The following is a 20,966-nucleotide window of genomic DNA, read 5'->3' as shown; positions in this document are numbered from 1 at the left end:
TGCTGTGGCCACCACCCAAATGTGACGATGATGATCCGGGTGTATTTCAGGGAAAAGGCCTGAAATCCAGCAGGAACATCTGTACAGCACAATGGTCTGATTTTCATGGTTCCAAAGAGTTTGGGGGGAAGACCCAAGCCCTGGTATCCATCCATTTATTTATAGCTTGTTTAAAGTGAAAACCTAAAGACAATTGCTGTTAGGGTATCTTTTCGTTTTATACTCAGAATTAGTCTGAGATGGCGTTTTCCAAATGTTTGCCATCTGTATTTCTCTTTTATGGTTTTTGTCACATAATATTCTAACTGCATAATATTCTTTAAACCAACTTTTCCTTTCTCTTTTTCATGTCCCCAGGAGTTGGCATTAATGAGATTTTGTTTGTTAAGGAATGGCAAAGCTTCTAAAACCAGACACAGGCTTTTCCAGTTTCCATTCAGTCACAAAATAGTCACTGAATGATAGGATACACACCCGCCCGCAGGTGGATTTTGCTGGCCTGCCTCTCAATGCACACAGGGCCGTGTGATTAAAAAATGAGGCATTTGAAAGAATGTATATATATATGTACAACTGAATCACTTTGCTGTACAGCAGAAATTAACACAACACTGTAAATCAACTATACTTCAATTTTAAAAAGGGAGGCATTTGGAATTTTACAAGACCTGCATTTGAATTTCTTCTATTGCTAATTGCCAGGTAATGGCGTCCACTCATTTTTACACAGACAGACTTGACTCTGTACCAGAGACGTGTACACTCAACCCCCTAAAGCAAGGTTCTCTGGCCCACACTGGCCGGCCCTGTGGGAAGCAGCTCCCCACAGCCTCCGTCCTACACTGGGATGCCCCGAGCCACTGTGAGGCGCGTCAATGTAATTTACTGTAATGACAGTTACGACGTGGCTGTTTGCAAACAGTTTACTTTTTATATATAAATTAGAAAGGTTCCAAGGATCCTTGTATTAATAGCTTTCCTAATTACCTGCTTTATGTTTTCTTTATTGAGATGTAATGCACGTACCATGAGATTCGCCCTTTTAAAGTATATAATTCAGTGGTTTTATATTCAGAGTTGTATAACTATCCCTACAATCACTTTTGGAGCCTTTTCATCACCCCCAGAAGAAACCCCATAACTGTTGGGGTCCCTCCTCGTTCCCCGACCCCAGTCCCTGGCAGCCACTAATCTACGTTCCGTCTGTATGGATTTGCCTATTTGGGGCATTTCATAGAAACAAAGCCACATGGTATGTGGCCACTTCTGTCTGGTTTCCTTCTCTTAGCCTCATGTTTCTACGGCATCCACACCGTAGCACGTGTCAGTGCTTCACTCTTTTTTTTTAACATCTTTACTGGAGTATAATTGCTTTACAATGGTGTGTTAGCTTCTGCTGTATGACAGTCAATCAGCTATACGTATACATGTATCCCCATATCCCCTCCCTCTTGCGTCTCCCTCCCACCCCCCCATCCCACCCCTCTAGGTGGTCACAGAGCACCGAGCTGATCTCCCTGTGCTATGCACCTGTTTCCCACTAGCTAGCTATTTTACATTTGGTGGTGTATATATGTCCATGCCTCTCTCTCACTTCCTGCCAGCTTACCCTTCCCCCACTGGCTTCCCTCCTTCTCGTGGCTGAAGAGTATTCCACTGTATACTGTTTCTCTGTTCACTACTTGACGGGCACCGAAGTTTGTTTACATTGTGGGTTTGAGATACTAAGTACGTATTTTCGCTCACCGACATTAATCTTCCACGTTAACACCTGACCATCTTACAGACAACAACACAAGGGGGCGTCACCCTGAGGAAACCATGAGGGGCCTGACGTGGGTCCTCCACGTCCTGGATTACCGGCTGCCCTTCCGCTGGGACATGCCCCATTAAGGACAATCCCCAGCACCCCGTGTCCCCGAGCAGCCGTGGAAAAGCTGTGGCAACTTCACGCCCCTGCACAGAGCCTGCCTTCTCCTGTCTGCCTCTGCTTCTCCACTGGGACCCAGGGTGGGGCAGTCACTTATGAGCACCACCAGGTCGGGGAAGGGCAGGTTCCCTGGGCTTAAAGTCAGGGCCCCGATCCCCAGCCCTGCAGTCAGCCGTGTGGCCTCGGCTACACGGTCTCTGTCCTCTCCCGCAGCTGCCTCCATAAATCAAGGGCCGAGTTCCAAATGCGTAACGAGAACACGCACCCACTGCGCGTTCCGTGTGGCTGCAGGCGCCTGCGCAGGGCACCCGGGGCATCCTCACCGCGCCTCTCGGAGGGCTGACATCACACCCATTTACAGAGGAGGAAAAGAAGGACCAGTAAATGAAGACGCTGGGCTGGGGTCACATGGCTAGCAAGTGGCAAAGGCAGAATCTAAATGTGGGTTGGCTGGCTCTGGAGTCCGCGCTCAGCCAGGAAGACCCAAACCCACGGGCCAGAGGGACAGTGACAGGGACTCCGAGTCATCAGCTTTCCTTCCTTTTGCAGACATTCGCTGGGCACCCACCTGCCAGACAGTGTGCTACGGGGAGACTGTGGCTTAGGGGGAAGGGCTGCATCTTCTCCACGCCATTCCTGCCCCCCAATCTCCCCACCTTCCCTTGTGCACAGGCGAGGGGGGATGGCCCAGCACCCTTACCTGACCCCGATGGTGAACATGCTGAGGAGATGCTTCCCTTGCAGCCAGCCCGTGAACATGATCAGGCCTGGGAGGAGATAAAAACATACACGTATGTATGTACACACACACACACGTACACACACACACGCACAACTATGTCCTCCAAAGGACGAAGGCATTCCAAACTCATTTCCTTAAAGAGTTTCCAGTAATACACAGGACTATTATGAATAACCTCAAACACGTGCCACCTCTCCCCTTTTAAGAAAGCAACTCCCCTGACTACGAGAAAGAGGATGGTTTTACTTCTTCAGGAGAGGATCAAGCCAGCTCAGGTAAAAGAAAGAAACAGCCAACCAGTTTATCTGGGGCTGTTGTCAACATTTCTGTATTCCACAAGTTCCCATGGGCTGCACGCCCCCAGGACTTGCCCCAAGGTGTCTGCTGTGCTCCCGGGACGCACAGATTGGCCGCTGTCTCTTGACTGACTTTATCCTGCGTGTTCATGATTAAATGCATTCCTTTCTCCATTTCTCTCCGTCAGTCGTTGACCCAACGCTTCCTAAACGCCAGGCACTGTGCTATGTGTGGGACACACAGTCAGTCAGAGACGGACCCTCCAGGTACAGGAGTGGCATGAGTCACGCTGGGACCCGTGCAAGTGCTGAGACGTTCTGACAATGGGGAGAAGTTCAGGGGCCGCCAGGCGTGGCCTGTTTCCTCACCTGCAAAGTGGGGACAATGACCGTGTCTTCCTCAAGGACTTGTTTCAGGATGTAAGATGTGACAATGCACCTGGAGTGCTTAGCACGGCTCCTGGCCCACAGGAGCACCCAGTCGTGAACTGCTGGGGCCACGGTTACCGGAGAGGTGAAGGGAAAAATGTGTGAGGTGAGAGGAGTCGCCTGTTGACACGTCCTGGGAGACTTGCTGAAAAGCACCAGCTTTGTTTTGCAGGGAAAGGGGAGCCAGCGCAAGCTTCCTGCTGGGTAGTAGCGGTGTGCATGTGTGTTGGGAGTAGGGGTTCAGAAGATCTGATTTATTAGGGGCTATTTTCATACTATGTATCTTTCTAATTAATTTATTTTTGGCTGCGTTGGGTCTTCATTGCGGTGCGGTGGCTTTCATCGCGGTGGCTTCTCTTGTTGCGGAACACGGGCTCAAGGCGCGCATGCTTCAGTAGTTGTGGCTCACGGGCTCTAGAGCGCAGGCTCAGTAGTTGTGGCGCACAAGCTTAGCTGCTCCGCGGCACGTGGGATCTTCACGGACCAGGGCTTCAACCCGTGGCCCCTGCATTGGCAGGCGGATTCTTAACCGCTGCACCAGCAGGGAAGTCCCTATTTTCATACTATGATTAGCAACAGTCTTCAGTAGTCATATAAAATCTTAGCTGCAATCCAAATGAACCCAGATGCAAAAGACTGGGTGGGAGGGAACCCTATTAAAAATAGGGGCAGGGTCGCACCTACCAGGACCCGCCCCTACCCTGGGGGCCTCCCTGCAGGTGGAGGCTGAGCTTGTTCACCGGGGGCTCACAAGAGCTGACTGTGCTCATTTCTTCCCAAATCCACGTTCAGTAACTTTGCACTGGTACCTTGAAATGGGCGGCTGTGACTATTGATACCGTGGAAAGTGGCAAACACCGCTTTCCGCTAGAGCTCGCTCTTCCCCAGAATCTCCTCCTTGGACCCTCTGAGGGTTCAAAATTCCCACTCTGCCAGAGCAATTCTTCAAATATTTATTAAAAAGAAAACACGTCTGAATGGTATCACGGGCCTGGCCACGGACATGCTAATTTACTTCCTAATTTAACTTGAGGAATAATGGCTTATACGAGGCAATGACCGTGCAGGACCTCTGACTTGGATTTTTTTTTTAAACAAATTTCATCTTGTGGAAAGGCCTGCTAAGAGCATCTATTTGACAATGTGCCTTGAAGCACATCTACTTGGTATTTGCTCTTGGGGCCATTATTACGGCCCAGTCTCCTTCTGGCAACCCCAATGTCTAGAGCAGGTGGTGGAAAGGTTTTCATATAACACATCAGATAGTAAACAGCATCGGCTCTATGGGCCATATGGTCTGTTACAACTCAGCCTGGCCGTTGCAGTGTGCAAGCAGCTATAGACAATACGTGAATGGGTGTGGCCGTGTGCCCATAAAACAGATGTGTGAACACTGAAATTTGAATTTCATATAACTTTAATGTCATAACATATTCTTCTTCTATTTTTTTCAGTCATTTAAAAACGTAAAAAAAATTCTTGGCTTGTGAGCCACACAAAAACAGGTGGCAAACCTGATTTGGCCTGGGAGTCATAGTTTCCATCCCCTGCTCCAGAGTGTAAAAGGGTCCTCTGGCCAGCTGGGGCCGCGTGGGCATCCATTCTAGCCCAAAAGCCTGATCAATGTAACCCCGAGGATGGCAGGTGAACGGCGATGCAGAGCCACTTTCCCCTCCTGCGTCCATGACAGACATCACTAATCCATCACAGTTCTCTGCCACCTAGCCTGAGCATGGACTCCAAATCCTCTCACAAGCACACAGCCCCCTTAGCTGTGATCAGACTTGGCAGGTTAAGATGAAACCCATTTTCCGTAACTGCTCCAGGACAATATAGGGTGGAGACGAGGGAAGAGGACATAGAGCTACATGAAAACAGTAAAACTACTGACTGAGCAAAGTCTGAGCACTAAATCCAAAGTTGACATTTGGAAAGGAGACTGGATACTAGAAGGTTGGGATGGGGTGGCCAGGGAGGAAAGGGTGGGCAGGTCTGTCCCCAGCATGACAGAATTGAGAGCTTTGACTTCAGGCCATATCCTCTTAACACTTTGCTAAATTTACCACCTCTTATAAGTTGTGAAAGAGTGGGAAATACCCCCCATGCCTTTGAATCTACCCTTTCCTCTGTCTGGAATTCCCAATCTCTTCTTTTTTTTTTTTTTTTTTTCACTTGGCAAACTCCTACCCATCCTGCAAGACCCAACTTAATGTCACCTCCTCCTGGGAGTCTTCCCAACTCTCCCATGCAAAATTAACTGCTGCCTATACATTTCATATTTGTTCAGGTGTCTCTCTCCTATTTCCCTGGGGTCCTTCAAAGGGCACAAGCTGTGTCTGACTCATCCTGGTGGCTCCAGAACCTATCATAGGGTCTAGCATGTCATAAGATACTCACTAAATGAATGAATGCATCTAGATGCCCAGAAGCACAACAAAACTGCTGCTAGGAGGGACAGATGTTTCTCCCAAGAACTTTATCGGCCCTGCAGTTTAGCCAGATTCTCTAGTACTTCCTCCCATCACTGCTAATGCTATAAGCAGTGGTTGGTTGGTTTGTTCCTTTATTCACTCGTTCGTTCAACCAACATTTATTGAGAATCTACAGTGGCCCAGGCACTGGTTGATCCTGAAAGCTGGGAACGAAGGACACAGACTCAAAACCAGAGCTGGAGACAGCAGGAAGGAGCAGGTGAAGGGACCAGGGCAGCCCCATGGGGATCTTCAGGAGTAAGACCTGAATTTAGCTCTGCAGCGTCTGTGGATGCTGTTTGGTGTGTTGCCAAAGGCCAGGACGCACAAGCCCAGGCACAACCTGCTTAGTAGCATAGAAACATGGCTGGGTGCACCACCAGACTACATTTCCCAGTCTCCTCTGCAGTTAGGTAGGCCATGTGACTTCATTCCAGCCAATCGAGAATAGACAAAATTGATGACATCACTTCCTGGTCCCTGCCTTAAAAATTTCCCCCCACAAGCCTCCATATTCTCTCTTTCCCTACCTGCTGGCTACATAGAATTATGGCCCACCTCCCAGGACCTGCAGGAAGGCAGAGCAACAATACGGTAGGGGCCTGGGATCCCGAGTCAGTGTTTGGAGGTGAGCTATCCAGGAAAGCCGTTTCACCAGGAACATGCCCATGGACTGTGGTGTGGGCAAGAAACAGATTTTAGACCATGTTAGGCCATTAAAATGTGGGGGCTGCTTGTTACAGCCATTAGCTTGTTCTGATAGAGAAACCTCTTGTTACTGTCCAAGAACCTCTGATCCCAAACCCCAATTCTCACCCAGGTGAGTAGCAGGGTATTTGAGAAACAGCTGTGGGTGCTCAGGACGGCTCCCTCCACACACCCCATCCCCTCTGGGACCCCGTGCAGAAATTGCTTCACCCACCAATTATGCCGAATGAGAAAAGTGTCAATTGCTTCCCCAGTTTGTCCATGCTTTTTTGTAGAGGAGTTTTAGGCGTCTGAAAGGATGAGAACAATGGGTTTGTTAGATGAGATCCCAGCAGCGTCCCCCAGTTTCTGCCTGGATTTTTTAATGTCTTAAGCTGAGTGACGATTACACAAGGACACATATATAAAAATGCACTGACTGCTACGTTTCAGATCTGCACACGTCACCGTAAGTTATCTTGACAAAAATCCGAATAAATGTTTTAAAAGAAAAAATTTGAAAAAGGGTACTCACGTTAATCATATCATCCTTATTCCTAAGGAGCAGGCAGGGCTGCTGTCACCAGCTGAGAATCATCTCAAACCCCAGCTTCCAAAAACCCAAAGCCCCACTGCCCTCACCTCTTCAGCCTGCATCATCTTAAACACTTCTCCGAACTGGGATCTTTCTCCTGTTCCGATCACGACGCCCTGTGTTTAGGAGAGAGGAGCTTGAGTTCTGAGGCTGAAAGCCTGCAGATGACGGAGACCGGGGTCCCCAGGCACCCGGGGCTTACCTGTCCCTTCCCATACTGCACCAGGGTCCCCATGAAGGCAATGTTGCTCAGGGTGGTGAGGTCGCCCCCGCCCGTCAGCGGGGTGTCCGTCTTACTGCTCGGCTCGGCTTCTCCCGTGAAACTGGACTCGTCCACCAGGAGGTCTGTGACCTGGGGGAGCAAAGCGAGAAGGCGTGGCACCCACCCTCCCATCTGTGAGCTGGTTTTCAAAGCCCAGAACAGTGTCTAGCACCTTAGTGTCATTGCCAGCAGACAGCAAACAGGAACGTGCTGAAAGCAGGAAGCGAGTATCAGAACGCAGCCTCAGATGCCTCCAGGAAACAGAAAAGCTTTGAATGTACGGCCCCTTTCAGAAAGCATAAAGGTCTCATATCCTATTTTAACATTATTTTAAATTTTAATATTTTTAAAAACTTAGGCAATGGTTAAATTAGAACATCCCTCTCAGAGCATCCTGTCTTTCCCCTAACACTCCACATCCCACCCGCCTTGGAAGGTCCCGTACAATCTGTGTAGTCTGAGTAGCACTGAGCCGTGTTATGCAGTGACAGCCTAAGGTCACGTCAACACCCAAAACACATACTTGGGCACAGATACGCACACACACCCAGACGTTTCCAGGGTGACACTTCCAGAACACCCACCATGAGCCAGGCCAGGCGCGGAACACTTCACAAGGCTTATTTCTTTTTTTTAAAATTTATTTATTTATTTTTGGCTGCATTGGGTCTTTGTTGCTGCGCGCAGGCTTTCTCTAGTTGCAGCGAGCGGGGGCTACTCTTCGTTGCAGTGCGCGGGCTTCTCATTGCGGTGGCTTCTCTTGTTGTGGAGCATGGGCTCTAGGCGCGCGGGCTTCAGTAGTTGCGGCACGTGGGCTCAGTCGTTGTGGCTCACAGGCTCAGTAGTTGTGGCTCACGGGCCCAGCCACTCCACAGCATGTGGGATCTTCCCGGACCAGGGCTCAAACCCGTGTCCCCTGCATTGGCAGGTGGATTCTTAATCACTGTGCCACCAGGGGAGGTCCCACACAAGGCTTATCTCTCAATCCTCACAGACTCCATGAAAGATGCTATTATTTTCTCCTCTCTACATTTGGGGTAACTGAGGCATGGACTGATAAAGAAATATGCTCAAGTTTACACAGCTAGTTAGTGGCAGAGCAGAGGTCTGAACCAAGGCGATGGCTCCAGAAACTGCACTCTTAACCACCTTGCAAAACTGACCACAGGCCCAGTAGGTATCATGCCAGAGGGGAGTCTCCTGTGGCCAGAACTGTGCCAGGTACCATCGAGGACACGCAAGGCATCAGGGTGGGCTCTGCCCCTAAGGACCTTCTCATTTAAGCAAAAAAGAGGGCTTCCCTGGTGGTGCAGTAGTTGAGTCCAGAGCCTGTGCTCCGCAACGGGAGAGGCCACAACAGTGAGAGGCCTGCGTACAGCAAAAAAAAAAAAAAAAAAAAAAAAAAAAAGGGCAATTTGGAGAACTGCTGGTGGGTGAGCTTAGTAATAACAAGCTCCATCAGAGCAATGGAGAGATGGGGGGAGGTACAGAAAGGACCGCTCGTTTCCCAGCAACCCACCAGCACTAAAAGGACAGAAGCCCAGCACGCTGAGCACCGGCACCAATTCACCCTCTCTGGGGACAGGTTCTTGCGAGTAGACAGGGAGTGGACAGAGGTGGGCACTGGCCCAGGTGCGGAAGCCACAGTGGGAAGGAGAGCTGGCCCTGCTCTCAAGGGGCACTGATTGGAAGAGGGGACTTAACCCCATCAACGCAAGAGGGCACAGGCAAAGAGACAGGAGGTTTTGTCCACCTGGGGACCCGTGTGGGGACCAGCATGACTGGGGCAAGGAGGTATGGAAGGTGTGGTTGGAACCCAGTTGTGTTTGGCATTGGTTAAGAAATTTGGATATTACCTTGTAAGCAATGAGGAGCCATGAAAAGTCTTGAGCAGAGAAGGATGGACATGGGGGAGATACAAAGAAACCATGTTAGACGTTGGAAGAGGTAGGCCAGTTGCGTTGGGAGGGGAAGCATACAGCCCAAGGAATAAAGGCCAAGTGAAGTACAGTAGGGCTCTCAACGAGGGGGCGGAAGTGGGCACGGACAGAAGAGCCGGACAGAAAGAACAAGGAGACGACTGGCAGCAAGTGGAACTAAGGAGACAGGTTTATTTGTTCTGTTTTTCATTCCAGTGTTTACACTTGTACAAGACTATGTGAATGCTAACTGCATGCCCAAGAGCCCCCCTGTACCTCCATGCTGGTTTCCCAGTGGACCCACGAGGGCTAGAGACTTCTTAAAGTTCTTTTTTTTTTAAAAAATCATATTTGCATATCTGTGATTTGGGAAGCTTTAGTTTTTCCATTTATAAAATGGATGCGTCAGGAGTTAGAACATCATTTTCCCACTTGTGTCTTGGGGAACCCTCTTTCACAGGGAGTTAATTGGTGCGCTATGGAGAAATGGTTCCATGGTGAAAAACATTTTGGGAAACATGGAGTTAAAGCCAGTGAACTGGTTCTCCTTAGTGCAGGACTTTTCAGGGCCTTTACTATGCAAATAGGTGCTGAGACTCTCCAAGTGGGGGAGGTAGTATGTGGATCATCTAGTGGGGTAAGTTTTGGGAGACACTGGGCTGGAAGGTCGCCAAGTCTCTTCTAGTTCCAACCCTAACCCCTCCAAACATACAGAGAACCACATAAGCAGAACTCATTTTGACCACGGGTTTTTGCTGGTTAAAGAAAGACCAATTAGAATATAACCTGCTCGCCCAGTTTCCCAACTGGTCAACTCAACAAGACTTTAGTGGATGCCTATTATACACCCAAAGAATTTTAAGTCAGACTCTATTCCAAGAAATTTGGAAATCAAGTTCTTGATACAAACAGAGGGTGATTAAGTGCTAAATAGGATGGTGCTAAGTTAGAGTACAAGAGAAATTCAGAGAAGAAATACTGCTGTTGATGGTATGCTAATGTTAATAAACGTTTGCTGAGTGCTTGTATTTTCTCATGAAACATTCACAGTTATCCCATGGAAAAGATGCTGCTCTGATCTCCACTTTACAGATGAGAAAACTGAGGCTCTGAGAGCTTAAGAAACCTGCCCAGGGTCCCAAAGCCTAGGTTGTGCCAGAGATGAATTCTAGTGCATTTTCTTATCTCAGGCTTCTGTTCTCTCAGCAGACTTAGAGATGGGGCAGTGGGGCAGGCCAGGCTGTGAAGAGTCAGAGGGCGGAGTTTAGTCTCGATTCATGTGACATGGGGGCCACTGCAGCTTCCAGGGCAGTAGGAGGCCCATGAACACAGAGCCTGGGGAGAGGACACTATGAGGGGATGCTGGATGGATAAGATGGGGGGAGGTTCCAGCTGGAGTGACAGCAGCGGTTGCCCAAGCATGAGGATCTTTCACAGAAAGAACCCCATTAATTGGCAACACGTTAAAACGTGAGGAAAGAGACCTCAGCCAGCTGATCAAAGTCAGCATCAGCAGTGACGGGTCGCGGTGGCGCCCTTGATGGGACGTGAAGAGAAGGCCCCTGTATCTCCAGGGTCTTCTTCCCCCAAACCCAAGTCGAAGCATGAAAAAAGTCTAATCAGGGCTTCTCTGATGGCGCAGTGGTTGAGAGTCCGCCTGCCGATGCAGGGGATACGGGTTCGTGCCCCGGTCTGGGAGGATCCCACGTGCCGCGGAGCCGCTGGGCCCGTGAGCCACGGCCGCTGGGCCTGCGCGTCTGGAGCCTGTGCTCCGCAACGGGAGAGGCCACAGCAGTGAGGCCCGCGTACCGCAAAAAAAAAAAAAAAAGTCTAATCAGACAAGTCCCGATTGAGGCACATTCTACAAAATACCTGACCAGCCCTCCTCAAAACCATCAAGGTCACGAAAAACAAGGCAAGTCTGAGCAACTGTCACAGCCCAGAGGAGCCTAAAGAGACATGGTGATTAAATGTAACATGGGACCCTGGAACAACAACAACGAAGGGGCATTAGGGAAAAACTAAGGCAATCGGGTAAAAGTATGGACCTTAGTTAATAATAACGTGCCTCGATTGGTTCATTAATTGGAACAAAGGTACCCTACTAATTTATGATGCTGACATTACAGGAAAGGGTGGGGGATCTATGGGAGTCCTCTCAACTATTCTCAACTTTTCTGTAAATCTAAAATGGCTCTAAAAAATAAAGTCTGTTTTTCTTAAAAAGCGGAAAGGAAGAGAGAGATGAGACAAAGGTGCCTCTCTGAAGGCAGACGGCCAGAGAAGCAGGAAGAATGGGACGCGGGGCTGGGAAGGGAAGGGGACGCAGGTGCGGAGGTGGGCGTGGGTTTGGGTGTACTGGAATGCAGGTGGGCAATCTGTCCATCTGTCCATCCATCTCCTGCGAGGGGACAGGCATTCTTCTGGGCCCTGGGAATCCAGCAGGGCCGAGACAGACAAACCCCCCTGCCTTTGTGGAGGGACTGGCAATAAACATAAAAGCAAACAGACATTGGAAAGAGCAGCAGGTACGCAGGGCGGGGGGGGGGGGGGCGGGGGTGATGCCTCAGGAGAGGGGTCAGGGGAGGCCAGTGAGAAGGGGACAGTGAGTTGAGACCTCAGGAATGAGAAAGGCTGTAAGTCATGCTGGTGGAAAGTGGCTCCTGGCGGCAGAAATGACCCTCCTGAGTGAAGACACACTGCAGGCAGTTGAAAGCATCAATGCACCTGGCTTCTAAGTCAGGGCTGGGCATACAGCTTGGGCCTCCTCTGCCTAGAACAGCTGATTCACGTCCATTCCAGGACGGCTCAAAAGCCACTGCCTCCAGGAAGCCCTCTGTGACTGCGTTGGGCCAGGCAAGTCTGTCCTGTTTGGGAAACCCAGAGTTCCCGGGGCTTTTCCCTCAAGCCCCTGCAGCAACCATTACCTGTCATGAGTAGATGTGGTTTGTGTGTTACTCTGGGCAATAAACCCATGAGCACAGAGATCTCGTCTGTTTTCTCCACTGTCTCCTCAGCACCCAGCACAGTTCCTGGCACATAGTAGGTGCTCAAGAAATATTTGTTAACTGAATGAGTGATGAGGACATGGGGAGGGGTGCCCTGAGGCAGGGAGGGGGGGCAGAGAGGCTTAGAGGAGGGCTTTGAGTGTGCTGGGCTGAGTAATAGCCCCCGACCATCCGATCCCCCAAAGACACCCAAGTCCTAATCCTTGGAACACGTGAAAGTGTTACCTTAATGGCAAAACAGCCTTTGCAGATGTGACTGAATTAAGGCCCTTGCGATGCGGAGATTACCCTGGATGATCCTGATGGGGCCTAAATGTCATCACAAGGGTCCTTTTAAGAGGAGGATCAGAGAAGTGTCTGAGAGAAGGAAGTACAAAGACAGAAGCAGCGGTTGGAGCAATTTGAGGCCACAAGCCCAGGAATGCGGGCGGCCTCTGGAGGCTGAAAGATGCAAGGGAACCAATTAATAGCTTAATGTGGTTAATTGGAACTAATTAAGAGCTTAATAGCGGAGACTATTCCACTGTGAGTAAACAAAGCTATTGATTGTTCAGTGGAGTTGCAAAAGGACAAAAAAGGAAATCTGTAGAGTGTTGGCGGCTGGCAGACTTGAAAGAGTCCTCATGGTGGCAATGACCAGGCCCTATTTAATTTGACAGAAGCGGGGCAGGAAGAAAACCCGCTGAAGTAGGAAAGGAGTCATTTGGGGTTTAAAAAACTGTTTCAAAGAACTGTTGTAGAGCTGGTACTGATCGACGGTAAAATCAATTGCGGGTATTTGTGACTCTGTCCCCCCATCAGGTGCTGCACGGGCAGGCAGCAGGTCTTAGCGTTTCAGCTTCAGGAGAACCCCACGAGGCGGGAATAAACATTAACCGCTTGGATAGATGAGGAAACCGAGGCAAAGAGAAGGTAAGCAACTTGCTCCAGGTCACACAGCTTATGAATGACAGGATCCGGCTAATGCCCAGGCCCAGGGCACTAACCACTCGGCAACACTGCCTCTCTGGAGAGCCTGTAGTATATGTGTATCCTCCCTATCGGCATGTGGACTCCCCACCCCGTACCTGGGGGCTCCCTCACATTGTGGGGCAGAGCCCACCCCTAGGGGAGGCATGGACAACGTCACATTGGCTTCCCCAGCCTTCCCGCACGTGGGGCTTGGCCACTGGACGATGGTTCCTCTAATGGGACCCACCTGCCCTGCTTGGAGATCTGAAAGCCAGGGGCAGAGGGGCTTGAAAGTCTGGGTGCCCTCTGGCCTCTGCCTCTACTTCAAAGACTGTCTCAGGATGCTGTAAACACAGCTCCCAGGGGTTAGCTCCCAGCCTCTTTGCCTCTCTCCATCCCCCCACTCCAGGCCACCCTTCAAACAGCCTGCTATGGATCCTGAGAACACGTCCTCCTTAAATAAATAAATCAGGCTGATATTCTTAAGTATTCCAGGGATCATAAAATAGATTACTCCCATCAACGGATCCCTCTGAACTTGATTTAACCTTTCCTTGAGAATCAAATTTATCTCAGAGAGCCTCAGGAAATGTTCTGTGAAGCTGTGACACCCTGAGACTCACAAAGGTTGGGGATAGAGCTTGCCCCACACCCGATGTCCCCACCTGCGCTCTTGTAAAAGCTTGCGCTACTGTTTATGGCCGTACCGGTTGTTCCCACATCCTCGAGATTAAGCAGTCAGATAGCGTTTCTCTCTGACATCAGTGTGGCCGTTTCTAGAAGCAACTTTTTCCTCATTCCTCAGCCCCACCCTGGTTTAATTTCCACTGCAGTTTGCTGTAAACTAGAAAAATCACATAACCACAACTGTTAGGCTTATACTTAAATGAGAAGAAATAATTTGTGAAATGCCATTGGAGGAGGTTTATGCTTAAAATTAGCTCGCTTGCTAACTTCCTGTTTGTGTACACACATGCCTGTGTCTGTGCAGTGCACGAGACAGAGAGAACTCCTGCCTCTGAGAAGCTAAGTGTCTGCATGGCCCCTGGACCAGGGTCTGGGGCCCCTCACCTCTGTGAGACGGATGTCTGCAGGGATCCGGTCTCCGATAGAGAGAGACACGATGTCTCCAGGCACCAGGTCTCGAGCAAGAAGATGCTGGAGCTTTCCTTCTCTTATGCTGTGTTTGAAATGGGAAAAAGCAAAAGCACCCATGTTGACATCTCATTTTTAGGCACTTTGATAAACGAGCAAAGATCACAGAAACACACTTTCTCTTTCCCTTATGGACAAACCCTTGTGCCTTTACGGTTTTATTATTTTTTAAATTCACCTATCCTAAAAGACTTTTGGGAAAGTGTATGGCTTCTAGGAGACCCTGAGCCTCATTTGAAAAGTGGGGTGACTACTGTTCACTCTGCCTGGAAACAAGGCTGGGCCACACGGCCTCCAGACGCTTCTGCTGGTCTAGGGAAGCGATTCCTTAATGAAGCTGGCAGCTAGCGGCACTTCTGTCCTCAGAGGACACAGCAGTCTGGTGTGCAGAGCCCGGCTCGGGACCTCAGGGATGGCAGAGGCTTGCCAAAGCTGGGAGGAGCATCTTAAGTGCTCGAGAAGCTGGGGACACCCCCTCCCACAGGGCCTGGACCGTTCCTCACGACCATCTGCCGTCTGCCGTTAGACACGGACGTGCTTCTGTGCATGGGCTCCCACTGGAATCCCACCACACACTGCCCCTTGCCCGACATGGCAGGAGCCTCCCAGATGGACCTGTGCCCACCCCACCTCCGACCTCCTTCAATTCATCCTGTATGTGGCAACCAGAGAGCTCTTAAAGCACAAAATCGGATCACAACTTCCTCCTACTCCAACCCTCTCCAGTGACCTTGGAGTCAAACCCAGAGGCCCTGCCTCCTGTCACCCCGCCCCCGAATGCACCCAACTCCTTCTAGTCTCAAGGTCTTTGCTGACCTTGAATGCTGGAGCAGACATTCCCCTCTTCCCTGTTAACAGAATTCAATCTTATTCACGTACTGCCCTTCTCCCCACAGCGCAGTGCTCTAGCGGGTGGGTCCTGAGTGGCTGAGACCATCAGGGTGATCCCAGCGCCTGCCATGACCGGCATAGGGACAGGCATGATCTACAGCACTGGCCTAAGAGACAGGAGTGGATATTTCCTGGGGGCTTGAGAGAAAGTTTTTTTCACTCTGTACATACACACACACACACACACACACACACACACACACACACACACACACACAGATGGTCTCTTCTTCTGTTGGACCTTTTTATACCTGGCTGTGATGCCCGGAGCTGTGGCAGCCATTTTGGGATCATGAGGGAAGCCGGCCGAAGAACAAAGCTAACAAGCTGAGGATGGCAGAGTAAAGAAATAAAAGGCACCAGGTCCTTGGTGCCATCTTGAATTAACTAACCCCACCATCCCCCCCCACCTCAGACCCCTTACCATAAGACAACACAATTTCCTTGTGGTTTGCACAGCTGAATTTTCTGGGTTTTGTATCCAAGACTACCTATCAGATATACATCTGCTCTTCCCTCAGCTCTTCCCATGGCTGGCTCCTGCTGTTTCTCAGTCCTCAACCTAAAGGTCAGCTCCTCCTTAAATGTCAGATCAGGGTGGGCTGCCAGCCAGTTATTTAAGGTAGTTCCCACACCTCCCCTCGTCACTACCGCATCTCCGTGAGGTTCTCTTCCTTCTAATTTTTGTGCAGCTTTGGGTTTCAGGGGGTCTTTTTGGCTTTAATGCACCTGCCACATTCCAAAATCATCTCATCCTTCACTTCATCATCTGGCTCCCCTGTTAGAAATGTGAGTGCCCCAAAGCCCAGGGCCTTCCCATCGCTTCGCTTGGGACAATATCTCCCTGCACACAGTAGGTGCTTAGTAAGTATTTAGTGAATGCATAAAGGATGGAGGTAATGCAGGAAGTGTCTGCAGGGCAGATGCTGTTCCCGATTTGTGACACGGGTCTCAGGGACTCGGGGAGTGAAGCTGTGTCACTTCAGTGCTCTTTCAACCCTACCAGCCTGTCCGCCTCCGCTGCTCTTGAAAATAAAAATATCTTTCAGAAGTGACTTCCAGGGACATCAATAATGCATACTATTCACCCAAAAGGCCAAGACTTGATATTTAAACTTAAGATCAGCTCATCAAGCCATTTAAATCATAGATGCTTCTGTCTGCTTATAGGATTACGTCACACATCACACGTCTGGATTTCTGACAGCCTTGTTCATCCAATCATTAGGCCCAGACGTTTTTACTGCCCCCCGATGAACCTTCTAGAATTGACTCATCCTCTCTCATGCTTTCACATCGTGCTTTTCTGGTCTCTATTTTGCTACTCATTCTCTGCCTGTTCTCTCTCTCTCACACACACACACACACACACACGCACACACACGCACACACATACTCTTTGCTTGCTGTTTCCATGAGAGGTGGAACTCTGTCTCACTAGATTTTTCTATCCCCCAGCGCTATGCTCCATTTTGCCAAATACACGTTAAGGTTCTTTCCCCCAAATTATCCTTCAGGTAATAGAGAGTTACTGTATGTTTAAATCCTTCCAAAGTACCTCAGATCACGAGATACTTTCAGTTACTTCCTTTTGAGCAACAATGTCTAGTTGGGAAAGACACGTGACTTTAAAAGAACCTCAACTGACGCTAGCAGGGGTAAGGGAGAAGACCTGGGCCTTTTCTGAAAGAGTTTCATTTTTACAGGGAAAATAACATAGGCATTACTGATACACCAAAAAATTAAATGGACAAAAAAAATCAAGCCTAAAACATTCTCCCGGGGCTTCCATGGTGGCGTAGTGGTTAAGAACCTGCCTGCCAATGCAGGGAACATGGGTTCGAGCCCTGGTCTGGGAAGATCCCACATGCCACGGAGCAACTAAGCCTGTGCGCCACAACTACTGAGACTGCTCTCTAGATCCCACAAGCCACAACTACTGAGCCCGCGCACCACAACTACTGAGCCCGCGCGCCTAGAGCCCGCTCTCTGCAACAAGAGAAGCCACCGCAGTGAGAAGCCTGCACACCGCAATGAAGAGCAGCCCCCGCTCGCCGCAACTAGAGAAAGCCCGTGCGCAGCAACGAAGACCCAAAGCAGCCAAAAATAAATAAATAAATTAAAAAACAAAAACAAACCTTCTCCCTTCTGCCTCTGCGGCTCCCTTTACCCATGGCGGCAGCCCCTGAACATCCTCTACGCTGAGCTGTCCGAGACTGCAACCACTAGCCTGTGAGGCTATTTGAATTCAAGTTAAATAAAGTGAAGACTTCAGTTCCTCGGGTGAAGTCCTCAGTAGCCGTATGGGACTAGTGATGCCGTCCCAGGCAGCACACATGATAGAACATTCCAGAAAGTCCTATGGCACAGCACTGCGCTAAGCAGACAGGCCCAGGAGGAATGGGGGGACATTTTCGTCTTTCTTTTTTCCTTTTTAAATGTCTCTGGGGAGGGCTGTGTGATAACCAAATGGCAAAGCAGGAATGTCCGGGCAGGAAAGAGGCTGGCGGGCAGCTGAGCAAATGACTGGAGTTCATTACTGAGTTGTCCACCCCCTTCAGCCAGAGTTCTGATGCCTCAGCTCCTTCAAGCCCCGCCTCTCAGCCTCTTCCGAGCCCCCCTTTGAGAATCCAGTGAAAATTCCGAATGCCTCCCTAGGAAAAATGCACACATTTTTGCACACTTCATCACAGGTTTTGTGGGCCACCCTCTCCCCAAAGCCACTCCCGTCACCCGTGGCCCCCAGGCTGGGCACCCTGATTAGACACCAGTGACAGAGTGGAGGCCCAGAGAGGTTGAACGACACACCCAAGGACATGTAGCAATCGGCTGGCGGGGCAGAGAGACCAGGTTTCCTAACCCCCAGTGAGACACGCTTCTCCCGTATCACATTACAAAGGATATAAATATTGCCAAACTTTTTGTCAAACTCACCAGCCCACCGGCTCCTCTGATGAACCAAAAAGTCCCAGGGGGGTCTCTGACTTACCAGTTACATTCGGGAGGCACCAGCTTGGTCAGCTCTTCCAGAGATTTCTCTGACCTGTACTCCTGGTAGGAAGCACGTGAAACGTGGTGTTTAAGAGGGAGGCTTCCACAGAGCTCCCATCAGCCCAGGTGACCCCGCCCAGGACTTCAGGACACACATTACACACCTGGATGAAGGCGACGGTGACCACCATTAGCACGGCCTAGGGGGCAAACGGGAGGGACGTTAACACCCAGCTGCCCAAGGAGCAGGCGAACAAGCCCAGGGGAGGCAAGGAGGGGGCATCGTCCTGCAAAATATTATTTCCTTTCTTCTTGCAACATAAGAACACTGCAGAAATTTAGAAAACAGACGAGCCAGAAAAGCACCTCCAATTCCGCCACCTAGAGGTTCACATCTGGGGGTTATCCTTCTAGATTTTTCAGCATAGATACACGTACAACACAGGATCATCTAGTGCAGAGGTAATCGTTTATATCTCAACAGCAGCTAATAAACATCAGTCCACATCAGAAGATGCGGACCCAGCCTCTTTTTTCCTTGCATAACAAAGACAAGCACAGACTCAGCAAGCCCCTTGGCAGCCGGGTCTGGGATCGGGGCACTGCCCCCCACGGGGTACACTCACCATGGCGATGCTGATGGCATCCTCGTACTCCTTCGTGAGGACACTCACCAAGGCAGAGGCCAGAAGCAGTAGGATCAGGGGGTTCTTAAACTGAAAAATGAACACAGGGCAGGGGGATCTTTTCTAGGCTCACAGAGATCAGAGACTGGGCTTTCTCCCGTGTAGCAGCGTCAGCTCTTCACTCACAGCCCGCTTCCAGGCCAACCCTACAGTGATCCGCGGGCTAGGAGACGAGGACCACCGCCACCCGGTGGTTCTCCACCACCTGAAGACCCACCACTGCAGTTTCACTGACATCGACTTCCCGGGGTCATCCTGACACTGTCCCTGTCAAGACGCCAGCCCCGGCCCTGTCTTTGAGTTCTTGGTCTTGCTTTGCCACATCTCCACGATGCTCCAGGTCAGAATCTTCCCCTCTGGTGGGATGCCAGCCCTGGCCCAGCATGGCCAAGGGGTCCCCTCTCACCACACCAGTCCTGCAATCCTGTGTGTCCCAATCACAACGACCCACTCTTGTAACTGCCTCTGGGAGCTCCAGAGATGTCCCGCCTGAGAAAAACGTGTTCCAGAAACTTCCCAAAGGAGTTTTACTTTATGATTTTATGTACAGTGGTCTTCTCTTATCAGTGGTTTTGCTTTCCACAGTCTCAGTGACCTGCGGTCAACTGTGGTCCAAAGCTATTAAGTGGAAAATTCCAGAAATAAATAATTCGTAAGTTTAAAATTCTGTGCCATTCTGTGTAGCATAATGAAGTCTGTGCTATCCCATTCCATCCTGCCTGGGATCCCCAACCAAACACATCCCCTGCTCCTGGCATCCAACCACTGACACCCTCGTGGCTCAATGATCCAGGATGACATGAAGCAGATAAGCTTCCTTCTATGTCACAATGCCTGTGTCACTCCCGTCACTTCAGCTCTTCACGTAGGCATTGTACCGTCTCACATCATCACAAGAAACAGAAAGGTGAGTACAGTACAATGAGATATTTTGAGAGAGAGACAGAGAGATTAATTCACACGGCTTTGATTATAGTATATTGTCATAATGGTTCTATTTTATTATTACTGCCGTTAACCTCTTACTGTGCCTAATTTATTAATTAACTGTATCATAGATATGTGTGTACAGGAAAAAACATAGTATATATAGGGTTTGGTACTATCAACTGTTTCAGGCATCCTTTGGGGTCTTGGCATGTACCCTCCACAGGTAAGGGGGGACTACTATATCTGTCTCATTTCACACATACATTTCAATGGTTACAGCCAAGTGAAAGGAAGCATAAACACAAACATGTAAAAACAGGATCGGAGAGAGTAGACCAAAGATCAGGATCAGGGTGGGAGTCAAAATATCAATAAGCAAATCATGGTTGTTTAAATTGGGGCTGTACCTTTGGCTCTGAGCTTCCCAGCAGCAAAGGCAAAAAGGGAAATGTGAGCAGATGTGTGATTCGTACTGCTGACGGAAAGAAGCACATCAGCATCGTGCCAGTGTGGTACATGAAGGGATTTACTGCCTCTCACCCCAGAACTGCTGTGCTTTAACTCCTCTGAATGAGGGACAGGGCACTTTGCGGTCAGCTCACAGGCCACCCGGTGTTAGCCACTGCATCTATTGTGAATCCTCAAGACTGGGCAACTCGAATGTATTTCACCTTCTTAGCTACAATTTTTCTGCGACTGTATCAAATTATTTGTCTCTATTCTCTGCTAGAATGTAATCTTCCTAAGCACACAGGCCATACTCATCCTGGGGTCCCCCATCCCTCCAGGACCCAGAAGGGGATCTGAGCACATGGGGAGGCAGGCAAGAGCTCAGGAATCTGATAGAATTCCAACTGTCTCCACCATGAGCTCACTGACAGACCTCGAGCGAGCCTCTGACTTCTCCAGTCTCTCTTGGCTGATGGGCGGACTAAAGGGCATAAGGAGGGTATGACCTGCCCAGTGGGTGGCACACAGTAGGTGCTCAGTACACGGGAGCCAGAAGGACCAAGACTGATTACA

At 49.8% G+C, this 20,966-nt stretch overlaps 1 protein-coding gene across 4 annotated transcripts in view; it reads right to left on the bottom strand.

Annotated features, from left to right (window-relative positions):
- Positions 1-20,966, bottom strand: part of ATP2C2 (ATPase secretory pathway Ca2+ transporting 2) — a 77,432-nt gene that overhangs the window by 19,707 nt on the left and 36,759 nt on the right. For all 4 annotated transcript variants that reach the window (XM_032612270.1, XM_032612273.1, XM_032612272.1 and 1 more), the window contains exons 4-11: positions 18,954-19,043; positions 18,492-18,527; positions 18,326-18,387; positions 14,362-14,470; positions 7,353-7,502; positions 7,198-7,266; positions 6,791-6,866; positions 2,631-2,697 (exon numbers count right to left, since the gene is read on the bottom strand). In XM_032612270.1, the coding sequence (XP_032468161.1) occupies positions 2,631-2,697; positions 6,791-6,866; positions 7,198-7,266; positions 7,353-7,502; positions 14,362-14,470; positions 18,326-18,387; positions 18,492-18,527; positions 18,954-19,043 (659 nt within the window). The remainder of the gene's footprint in view (positions 1-2,630; positions 2,698-6,790; positions 6,867-7,197; positions 7,267-7,352; positions 7,503-14,361; positions 14,471-18,325; positions 18,388-18,491; positions 18,528-18,953; positions 19,044-20,966) is intronic.

Source organism: Phocoena sinus, chromosome 19, assembly GCF_008692025.1.
Source record: "Phocoena sinus isolate mPhoSin1 chromosome 19, mPhoSin1.pri, whole genome shotgun sequence".
Classification (NCBI taxonomy): domain Eukaryota; kingdom Metazoa; phylum Chordata; class Mammalia; order Artiodactyla; family Phocoenidae; genus Phocoena; species Phocoena sinus.
This window is presented reverse-complemented; position numbering and strand designations above follow the sequence as displayed.